General features: G+C 37.8%; 1 protein-coding gene across 1 annotated transcript; it reads left to right on the top strand.

Annotated features, from left to right (window-relative positions):
* The first annotated feature begins 224 nt into the window (after nt 1-224).
* On the top strand, nt 225-6,984 carry ITM2A (integral membrane protein 2A). The gene is made up of 6 exons (XM_043570336.1): nt 225-509; nt 4,646-4,777; nt 5,058-5,255; nt 5,487-5,597; nt 6,285-6,435; nt 6,588-6,984. The coding sequence occupies exons 1-6, from the start codon at nt 399-401 to the stop codon at nt 6,674-6,676; spliced, it is 792 nt and encodes a 263-aa protein (XP_043426271.1). The 5' UTR covers nt 225-398; the 3' UTR covers nt 6,677-6,984.
* Nucleotides 6,985-11,680: the final 4,696 nt, after the last annotated feature.

Below are 11,680 nucleotides of genomic sequence, written 5' to 3'. Positions count from 1 at the left end.
GAAAGACACAATACAGCAGACTTCCTTCCTGTCTTGTTCTTATCTGAGGGTGCAGAGGGTGGGTGGGAGCATGCCTGGAGAGCAGGTGAGGCACTTCAAGCCCCAGCTGCCCAAGGGCTCCACCTCCCCTTCTCTTTCCTCTTGGGCAATCCCCACCCCTAATCCAGCATTTGGACCCCCTCCCGCTCCTCCCTCAGCCCTTCCCTGGGCCCTCCCACAGTCTCCCACCCAGTTTAGGTCTGCGTCATAAGTATCCCCAAACCTGGGTTTGCAGCTGCTTAAGACAGGCAAGGGAGAAAGTAGGTCCTGTTAGGGCTAGCGCTATCTCTTCTTTTTACAACCTGCAACCCAAGACGCTGATTCCAGCCAAGCCTTACCGCACAGCCCAAAGATACACGATGGTGAAAATAGCCTTCAATACAGTCACAGCGGTGCAAAAAGAGGAGGCACGGCAAGACGTGGAGGCCCTTGTAAACCGAACGGTGGGAGCTCAGATCTTGACCCGCAAGGTAGCACTACCGACTCCACCCCAGACTGCCTGCTAGGGTCGGTAAGGTGGAGAGGGGGTGATTTGGGGGGAAGGAAGAGGCAAGTAATGGAGGACAAAATGAAAGCTGCCCTCTCCGCTCTGTTGATCTGGTTTACCGGTTCTCCAGTTCCCTCTAGTCAGGCCGCCTTCCCTCTGTAGTGCCCCATGCCCCTTAACATCCCCATGCATCGCACTACTTTCCGTGGGTTCTAGCCCATGTGGTACATCTCTTGAAGGGATGTTGGAGAGCGTTTGAGGAGAACCCTTGGGACCCAATGTCACCCTTTCCTGGGGAACATGTTGGTGGGGGGGGCTGCTGAGGATCATCTAGACGCACGTTGTTCAGTGTCCAGCTCCAGGGGTGCATAGAGCATCCGCAGGGATGGAGCAGATACGGTGAGCAAGGGGAAGAGATTTAATTGTTCTTTGTTTGCTTTTGGTATGGATAAAGATCTATGAATTTAAATCTTTCTAGGATTTCTGAATGTTTGTGGGGGTGGGCTGTGGGGCAAAGAACAGCTTTGACTCAAAGCTGTATGGGTTGGGACTAGTATGTGTCTGTGTACGCCTGTGTATATTTTCAATTTCTCCCTAGTCATAGGCAGTTTTAAGCATTTGGTAAAGGAGCTGTCAAAATTGAGGTTGGTTTTAATTTGAGATGTTCACTGTGACTTCTTACTGCAGGATCCTTGTATGTTTTCAGAGAGGCATTTCCTAAAGGCAGCACTCTTCATCCCTAAAAAGAAATGTTGAGGTTTATTTTTTTCTTCTTTTAAGTACTTCCTTTTCGTGATATCCCTTCTACCACCTCCCCCGTAGAGAGATCTGAAGCAGGTCCGACCTTGTAATTTAAACTTCTAGCATTGCCAGAAATTGAGGTAGTTTCTCCCCCAAAATGTTAGCCATTATTTATTTAGTCCAATTTCTATTTCCTTTAAACATCTAACATGGTTCAGTGTTTGGAAACTACTTGTTTTCCTCAGTAAAATCTCAATGTTAAAAGGGACAATTGTATTTCTTTCTTGTTCTACTAAATCTGTGCAGTGTCAGTTTCCAGATCTGTCTTAACTTGTCATCTTCTCTTTTTAAAACTTTAAATTCTGTGTTCAGAGTGGAGTTTTTAAAAGTACTTTGAGTGAAATGAGAATCCATGTAGTAAAAACTTATTATGCACACAATTTGAAATGCTTATGTGCTTATGCAGAGTTTTTATCACAGAAATGTTTAATATTTAACCAAGCAATCAAACTCGCTTTTGGATATTATACATTTCAGAACTCAAAAGTAAAACTCCCTTGCATTGTGGAAGTTTTGATTAAATGACTTAAAATCAAATATGTAACTGTCCTACTCACTTTGTAAGTGAAACATGGCCAGATTTTTGGGAGGTCTAATGAGATGCCAGTAGTTAAATATAGCCACACAGTAATCCCTTTATTTTTCTCTCACGACCAAAAACTTCATGATTTGTAGTTGGATACAGTTAATATGCAAGCAGTACTTCTTCTAGGCCTGTGGTGTGATGAGGAATAAACAAAAATGAACATTAGTACTATGATTATATTTCTTTGTTAGATGTTGGAGAAGCTTCCACAGGATCTTGACCTGGCCACTACAGGACACAGATTTAATAATACTTGGCACATTATATTGTGATGTATTAATCTGCTCATTAGAAACTGAGTACAACTGGGGCGCCTAGGTGGCTCAGTCGGTTAAGCATCCGACTTTGGCTCAGGTCATGATCTTGCGTTTGTGAGTTCTGGCCCTGTGTCAGGCTCTGTGCTGACATCTCAGAGCCTGGAGCCTGCTTCAGATTCTGTGTCTCCCCTCTCTCTGCCCCTCCCATGCTCATGCTCTGTCTCTCTCTGTTTCTCAATAATAAATAAACGTTTAAAAAATTAAAAAAAAGGAAACTGATCACAACAGAATAGTATGTCAGAGGTTGTGTACAATGACTTTACAATACAGTTTAGAGAGAAATTAGCTATGGTAAATGAGAATCCATGCCATCCTGAGTTCCAGCAAATTTAAATGAAAAAAAAAATCCTTCCTAGAATGGTAGGGAATTTTATTAAATTGAAACTCTAATACTTAGACCTTGCTTAATAATAAATGAAATTGCAGTGTAAATTGCTTTTCTCATATTGCAGTGACAAGAAAAAAAAATAAATTCATTGCTTTGAGTATTTCAAATTAAGTCATTTTGTGACTTATGGGCAAGTCACTTCATCTCTTTGGACCTCAATTTATTTTTTTAAAGATTCATTTTTTTAATTTTTTAATGTTTATTTATTTTTTTTTGAGAGACAGAGACAGAATGCAAGTGGGTTGGGGCAGAGAGAGAGGGAGGCACAGAATCTGAAGCAGACTCCAGGCTCCGAGCTGTCAGCACAGAGCCTGACGTGGGGCTCGAACTCACGAGCTGTGAGATCACCACCTGAGCCGAAGTCAGATGCTCAACCGACTGAGCCACACAGGCGCCCCTGGACCTCAATTTAATCATCTAAAATATAATTGCTAAGTCTCTAGCTCTAGATTACTGTGATTCACAGTCATAATTTATAATTCTGCTATTGTAATGTTAATTTTAGGTTAGTTTTTTGATAGAAATAATATATAAGTTTTGAAAACTATTGGGACAAGTAACAGCCTTCAAGGTTTATACAGTATTAATAGAAGGTTTCAATTTAAATGAATTTAGCTAAGAAAATGTGAATACCAAACTTCTTTGAATTTTAAAGAAATATAATTTTTTGACAAGCCATTTACCAAATAATTGTCTCTCCTTATAATCCATGCATCTATTTTCACCAGATTAATTGAAGGTGAATTGGGTGCCATAACCTTTATAGTAGTTGTCATGGAAAAGAATTAATGTCCTGAAATACTACAATAATTATATTTTTATACCAGTCTGAATGATTTACCCACTAATTACAAGAAACAAAGTTCGCTGATATCATTTATTCTATCCTTGCATAATAATACAATGCTGCTTAGAACATATTGTGACATACAATAATGGGATTGGAGGGGGTTTCCTGGGTGACTCATTCGGTTAAGCCTCTGACTTCAGTTCAGGTCATGATCTGGCGGTTCTTGTGTTTGCGCCCAATATTGGGCTCTGTGCTGATAGCTCAGAGCCTGGAGCCTGCTTTGAATTCTTTGTCTCTCTCTCTCTCTCTGCCCCTCCCCTGCTCATGCTCTGTCTCTCTCTGTCTCAAAAAATAAATAAGCATTAAAAAAATAAACAAATAAATAAAAAATAAAAGAATGGGATTGGAGGGTCCCATGGTCCATTACCTTCGGAAGAATACAGAGTTAATCAGTTACATGTTTGCTTTGGATCTTTCTGGTTCCAATTCCTGAACAAATTATGGATTTAACAGAATTTTATTGTTATATGCACAGCTTTTGGTCCTAGCTATCACAAATCTTGTACTGTAAAATCTAGTGTTTTATCCAGAATTTGGAAAACATTATTACATTCATGCAGTAAATAATTACAGAACAGTGGGTGATATTGAAAAGGCTAATTTCTCACTAAAATTAGGAACATTAAGAAATATATCTCATTTTCAAAATTTTAATTTCTAGAATAGGGAGAAATGACATACATATGTCTTATAGAACTTTTCATATAAAACAAATTTTAAAACTGGCTTTTTGAAAATCATTTAATAAATCAAAATACATTAATTCACCTTTAAATTGGCAAAAAAGTTGATTTACAAGAAATAGTAAAGCAACATAATTATATTCAAGAAGGTTAGTGATTCTATCACTATAAAAGTCTAAAAATTAACAACTTCCATTTATTTAAAGAGGATAATTTATTCCATAAAAGAATTGTTATTTTGAATATGTGTATTTTGAAAAAACTTCATGTCTGCAGTTGGATTTGTAAATGCCAGAAGGAAGGTTAATATAATTGGATGTTTTTACATCTATTAAATATCAGAAGTTATCTGGAAATGATTTTAATCTAGAATGACTTAATAACATCTTTTAAAAATTTTGTGGTATTTCAAGAAAGTAAATTATGTACAAAGCAGCTGTGTGACTAAAAGTGCAATCTGGTTTTTGTTTTTGGTCTTGCTTTTTAATAAACAGGAGCTCCAGTTTGCCACCCAGGAAAAAGAGGGCTCCTCTGGGAGATGCATGCTTACTCTCTTAGGCCTTTCATTCATCTTGGCAGGACTTATTGTTGGTGGAGCCTGCATTTACAAGTACTTCATGCCCAAGGTAATAAAAATTATGATCCTTATAATTTGAATTACTAATTGGTATACCTGTAGTATCAACTTAAGTAAATCTATGGTGGTCACCAGAGAAATTAAGATTTAGGACAAATTTTCAAATTACCATTCAATTTCTAAAATTAATTTGTCTTCATGGTGACAACTGTAATCAGAAATCCTCAGCTTGACAAACTGTACAATGAATTGATGTGAGTGTGAGGAATGATTCAAATGTCATGGTAGTAAGTATTAAAAGTTTTTAATTCTCCCTTTTTGTCTATTAGAATACCATCTACCATGGAGAGGTGTGCTTCTTTGACTCTGAAGACCCTGCAAATTCCCTTCAAGGAGCAGAGCCCTACTTCCTGCCTGTGACAGAGGAAGCTGACATCCGTGAAGATGACAACATCGCAATCATTGATGTGCCTGTCCTCAGTTTCTCTGATAGTGATCCTGCAGCAATTATTCACGACTTTGAAAAGGTGGATTTCTCACTTCTTTAGGTTTTCCTGTTTTTTTTTCTTAGTTTATTAGTAAGTATTAAATCTGTTCATAAATGTACATCTTTTTGCAGCAAACCCTTTTTCAATCTTTTGCTATTGAATATACATTAGCAGATTTTAAAAGTATGTAGCTACTTGTTATAATGGTAGTTACAATCTGAAGAATTAATGCTCTTTACATCATAGTTAACTTTTCCCATTCCCCAACAGGGCATGACTGCTTACCTGGACTTGCTCCTAGGGAACTGTTATCTGATGCCTCTCAATACTTCTATTGTTCTTCCTCCAAAGAATTTGGTGGAGTTCTTTGGCAAACTGGAAGTACGTATTCTGGATGTCAAATTTTCATTTCAGCATTTGCTTCCTCATTAAAAACAAATGATTTGAGGGGCGCCTGGGTGGCGCAGTCGGTTAAGCGTCCGACTTCAGCCAGGTCACGATCTCGCGGTCCGTGGGTTCGAGCCCCGCGTCAGGCTCTGGGCTGATGGCTCAGAGCCTGGAGCCTGTTTCCGATTCTGTGTCTCCCTCTCTCTCTGCCCCTCCCCCGTTCATGCTCTGTCTCTCTCTTACCCAAAAATAAATAAACGTTGGAAAAAAAATAAAAAAAAATAAATGATTTGAGCCACAACATTCCATATTGTTGAAATAGTTTTCAAATAAAAAAGTGTGCTGTAGGGGGCGCCTGGGTGGCTCAGTTGGTTAAGCATCCAACTCTTGGTTTCAGCTCAGGGCATGATCTCACAGTTTGTGCGTTCAAGCCCCACATCTGGCTGTATGCTGACAGCGTGGAACCTGCTTGGGATTCTCTCTCCCTCGCTCTCTGCCTCTCCCTCGCTCACACTGTTTCTGTCTCTCGCAAAATAAATAAATAAACCTTAAAAAAAGTGTGCTGTAACCTTAAAACTGCTCTAAAAAATAAAGTCTATTAGAAAAAAGTATACCTGCTATAGGTAAGGATTGAAATGGTGTTTTTAAGTTCTTATTTCAATCTTTATATAAAAATTTTAGAGTGGCAAATACCTGTCTCACACATATGTTGTTCGTGAAGACCTGGTTGCTGTAGAGGAGATCCATGATGTTAGCAACCTTGGCATCTTTATTTACCAACTTTGCAACAACCGCAAGTCCTTCCGCCTTCGTAGAAGAGACCTCTTGCTGGGTAGGAAATTTATTCTTTCCTTCAACCTGTGTTATTTGGAAAGTGAAGGAAACTAAAGATGGAGTAGAGTGGAAATGTAGACAACAAATCTAGATATGTTTTAATTTACATAGAAAGTTAAAAAATCACTTCTTATGTGCATTTTCTCACAGGTTTCAGCAAACGTGCCATTGATAAATGCTGGAAGATTAGACACTTCCCCAACGAATTTGTTGTTGAGACCAAGATCTGTCAAGAGTGAGAGGCAACAGGAAAAGAGTATCCTTAGTAATAAGAAGTCAGAGATTTACAATATGACTTCAACATTAAAGTGTGTGGGATACTCATGATATTTACTCATGCATACTCTATTTCTTATACAAAAAAAAAGAAGGAAAAAAACTAACCACTGCAAGTTCTTGTCGATTTTTAGTTTAATTGGCATTTCTTTTTGTTTGAAATTTAAATTAAATAATTCTGTGTTTTTCTTTTCAATTTATAAGGTTTAGACTTCTGAAAGCAGCATGAATATATCAGCTAACATCCTGACAATAAATTCCATCCTTTGTGTGTGGTTTTTTAAAGTAAGTTCTTCACTCAATCACATCGTAGAACATGTTTTAAATTTAAAATATTTAAAAATTTTTTGAATTTTTTTGTAAAACACATCAAATCTCTTAACATTGTGAAGTTTTATTTTTCATTTGGTATAATTTTCTTGAATATAGAAATTACATATTTTTATTTCTGTTAGGTACTCTGTAATAGATTTGATTTACATATAAACAAATTCATACACAAGTCAGTTTCACAAATACAGTGATTCTATCTCACTGATATCTGTATTGTGAAATATACAAAACTGTACAAGTGTTGAGTAATTTAGGTTGTATGAATTCTACAACCCTATAATATATTTTCCCATATTAAGCCACTGTTTCTCACTTAATGCAAACAACATTACTTATTTGGCTTTGGTGTACCTGAAATTGATCTAAAATAATGAATTTAGCTCTGCCCTTATTCATACTTCCACACATTTATATTTTTTAATCTCATTTTTATTTCTTTTTTGTTATTATATCAATTACTCTTATATAAATTCCTCATAACTGGCATAAATGTAAAGTTAACTATTTGTTAAGAGCCTTTAGGCTCATAGCAACTTCAAACATTTTAATGTGTTTTCTCTTTAATAAAAATATAAACAAACACAGAGGGCTACAAAAGGTCACTAAGAACTAACCTTGGATAAGATGATGACAACCTTTAATAACATCACATACTGTAATCTGTACTCACTTGTCTAAGAGTATAAACTCTAGGGAGGAGGAGTTAAGATTGCAGAGAAGTAGGGGGACTGGGATTTCCCTCATCCCTCAAACACAGCTTTCTTGAGGTCAGATCACTTGGAACACCCAGGAAATCAACCTGTGGAGTGGCAGAAGGAATTCCACAGGTGGAGGGAGACAGCTTGGTGGGATCGAGGTGCATGTATGTGAATTGGGGAAGATAAAACAGGGAGGGAACCCCTTCTGTGGAGAGACAAAAGGGAGAGAATGAAGGCTTCAGTATTGGGGAAAAACTTTCAAGACCATGGATAGGGAACAAGAAATACAGAGAGTGCCAGGTTCTATTTTTAACAGCCTTAGGAGCTGGAACTTGCAGGTTTTTAAAGTGTGCACCTTTCTCTAGAACAGAGCCGGTGGTGTGTGCCCACCTGGTTGGGAAGGAGCTGGTCTAGGAGCTGTAGCAATCTCTGGGGCACACTGTGAGAGAACAGTCCCCTTCCTTGAATACTGTGGGAAGAGGGTTTATTGCCTCCCCAAGGACAAAAGACCCATCAGGCACAAGCCAAAAACCTTTTATTGGCAGGGCTGAGTGGCACTACACTAGAACAGGGGCTGTGTGGTGCAAGGCCTTTTAACACATCGGGTTTTGAATGTTTAATTTTTAATTTTTATTTTTATGTTTATTCATTTTTGAGAGAGAGAGAGAGGGAGAGAGAGATTGGGGGAGGGCAGAGGGAGACACAGAATTCAAAGCAGGCTGCAGGCTCTGAGCTGTCAGCACAGAGCCCAACACAAGGCTCAAACTCATGAACCTTGAGATCATTACCTAACCTGAAGGTCACTTAACCAACTGATCCACCCAGGTGCCCCAAGACATCGGGTTTTGAATCCCAGCTGAGCACCTAGAAGGTGCGGGAGAACTGTGGAACAGGTCAAACAGACCTCACGGCCTGTGCTAGTGGTTTGAGACATCCTGTCCAGTGAGGAGAGGTTGGGGTGTCACCATTTTCTCCCCAACACCATCGAGGTGGGCCTTCATGGAGCAGCACAGTGGTCCCCAGTGGAGGCGGTACCTGCATGCACCAAACCCCACCCCTCAGTGCCTGGCAACTGCTTATTTACTGGAAGAAGATGGACCCAAAACAGCCGGCCTCTCTTCCAGACCATCATAACCACCAGTCCCAGGCATCAACAGACAACTGATTGTTTTGTTTTTTGTTTTTGTCCGTTTTTCTTTTTTTTTTTTTCTTTTGGAATCAGGATTATAGTTTCTGATTTGTTTTTGGTCAACTTTTTTACACATACACACACACACATACACACACATGTATGTGTATACACACACACACACATATATATATATATATATATATATATATTTCTGATTTGTTTGTTTCTTTGTTTAACCAGGCATTTTTATTCCATTCTTTTTTTTACACCTTTTCTATATTATTCTTTATTTTCCTTTCCCTCTCTCTTGATTAGAGTTTGTTTTGATTCTCTGCTTGATCTTCTTTCTCCCCTTTCACTTATCTCTTTGTATGGAATAAGACTTCCCCCACGCCTTTCTTTTTTTCCAGGGTTACTTCAGTGAACAGATCAAAGCACACCTGGTTGAAAGTCCAAACACTCCACCATTTGAAGCAAGAAGGAGCTTTGCAGAAGACCAACCAATGGGATAAAGCACCCGAAACACAACAACAGAGTGCACACAACATACTCTAAAACACTTTCTGAAGTGCCAGGGCCTAGACAGTATATGACTCCTTTTAAATATACTAGTACTCACAGGTGCAGGGCACATAACAAGCTATTAAAACACACAAAGGACAGAAACTTAGTCAAAATGATGAAATGGAAGAATTCTCTTCCAAGGAAAATTCAAGAAGAAATGATAGCTCAAAACAGATATAAACAATATAGCTGAACAATAATTTAGAAAACAGTCATAAGAATAATAGCTGGGCTTAAGAAAAACATACGAGAGAAACTTTTGCTGCAGAGATCAAAGAACTAGTCACAATTAATTAAGAAATTTTATAAATGAGATGCAAAATAAACTATATACAGTGACAGCAAGGATACAAGAAGCAGAGGAGAGAATAGGTGAAATAGAAGACAAAATTATGAAAAATTATTAAGCTGAAAAAAAGGGAAAGGAAATAACTAGATCATGAGGGGAGAATTAGAGAGCTAAATGATTCCATGAAATGAAACAATATCCATATCATAGAAGTTCAGGAAGAGGTAGAGAAAGAGGCAGAAGGTTTATCTGAACAAATTATAGCTGAGAAATTTCCTAATTTGGGGAAGGAAACAGGCATTCAAGTCCAAGAGGTACAGAAAATTCCCTTCAAAATCAACAAAAGCAGGTCAATACCATAACACATCATAGTGAAACTGGCAAAATACAAAGATAGAGAATTCTGAAAGCAGCTAGGGACAAACAGTCCTTAACCTACAAAGGTAAACAAATAAGGGTGGTAGCACACCTGTCTACTGAAAATTGGCAGGTGAGAAGGGAGTGACAGAAATTATTCAATGTACTAAATAGGAAAAATACACAGCCAAGAATCCTTTATCCAGCAAGACTGTCATTCAGAATAGAAGATATAAAGGGTTTTGTAGGCAAACAAAAACGAAAGGAGTTCATTACCACTAAACCATCCCTGCAAGAGATCCCAAAGGGAACTCTGTGAGTGGAAAGCAGCAACAGGTCAGACATCACCACAAACATGAACCTACATATAACACAATGAAACTGAATCTGTATCTTTCAATAATCACTCTGAATGTAAATTGACTAAATGCCCCAATCAAAAGACATAAGGTATCAGAATGGATAAGAGTATAAACTCCATACAAACGGTGCCAAAAGTTTACACTCTTTCTCTTTTATTAGGATAAACCATGTTCATGATATTATTGATCACTTGCTGGTAGTGACAATTTATTTTAGTAGCCAAAACTGTACCCAGTAAAATCTATCACCCTAATTACTCTTTTTGAAAAATACACTAAATATTTTTTTTAATTTTTTTACTTAATATATTTTTAAAATTTATATCCAAGTTAGCATATAGTGCAAAAATGATTTCAGAGTAGATTCTTTAATGCCCCTTACTCATTTAGCCCATCCCCCTTCCACAACCCATCCAGTAACCCTCTGTTTGTTCTCCATATTTAAGAGACTCTTATGTCCCCCTCCTTGTTATATATTATTTTTGCTTCCCATCTGTTATGTTCATGCATTTTTATATTAAAGTCCTCATATGAGTGAAGTCATATGATATTTGTCTTTCTATGACTAATTTCACTTAGCAAATTACCCTCTAGTTCCATCCACATAGTGGCAAATGGAAATATTTCATTATTTTTGATTGCTGAGTAATACTCCATTGTATATATATACCACATATTCTTCATCCATTCATCCCTCGATGGACATTTGGACCCTTTCCATACTTTGGCTATTGTTTATAGTGCTACTATAAACATTGGGATGCATGTGTCCCTTTGAAACAGCATACCTGTATCCCTTGGATAAATACCTAGTAGTGCAATTGCTGGGTCCTAGGGTAGTTCTATCTTTAATTTTTTGAGGTATCTTCATCATGTTTTCCAGAGTGGCTGCAACAGTTTGCATTCCCACAAGCAGTACAAAAGAGATCTGCATCCTCCTTTCTCTGCATCCTCGCCAACATCTGTTGTTGCCTGAGTTGTTAATGTTAGCCATTCTGACAGGTGTGAGGTGGTACCTCATTGTGGTTTTGATTTGTATTTCCCTGGTGATGAATGATGTTGAGCATTTTTTTCATGTATTGTTTTGCCATCTGGATGTCTTCTTTGGAGAAGTGTCTATTCATGTCTTTTACCCATTTCTTCACTGGATTATTTATTTTCTGGTGTTGAGTTTTATAAGTTATTTATAGATTTTGGATATTAACCCTTTATCTGATATGTAATTTGCAAAT

Source organism: Prionailurus bengalensis, chromosome X (assembly GCF_016509475.1).
Source record: "Prionailurus bengalensis isolate Pbe53 chromosome X, Fcat_Pben_1.1_paternal_pri, whole genome shotgun sequence".
Classification (NCBI taxonomy): domain Eukaryota; kingdom Metazoa; phylum Chordata; class Mammalia; order Carnivora; family Felidae; genus Prionailurus; species Prionailurus bengalensis.
This window is presented reverse-complemented; position numbering and strand designations above follow the sequence as displayed.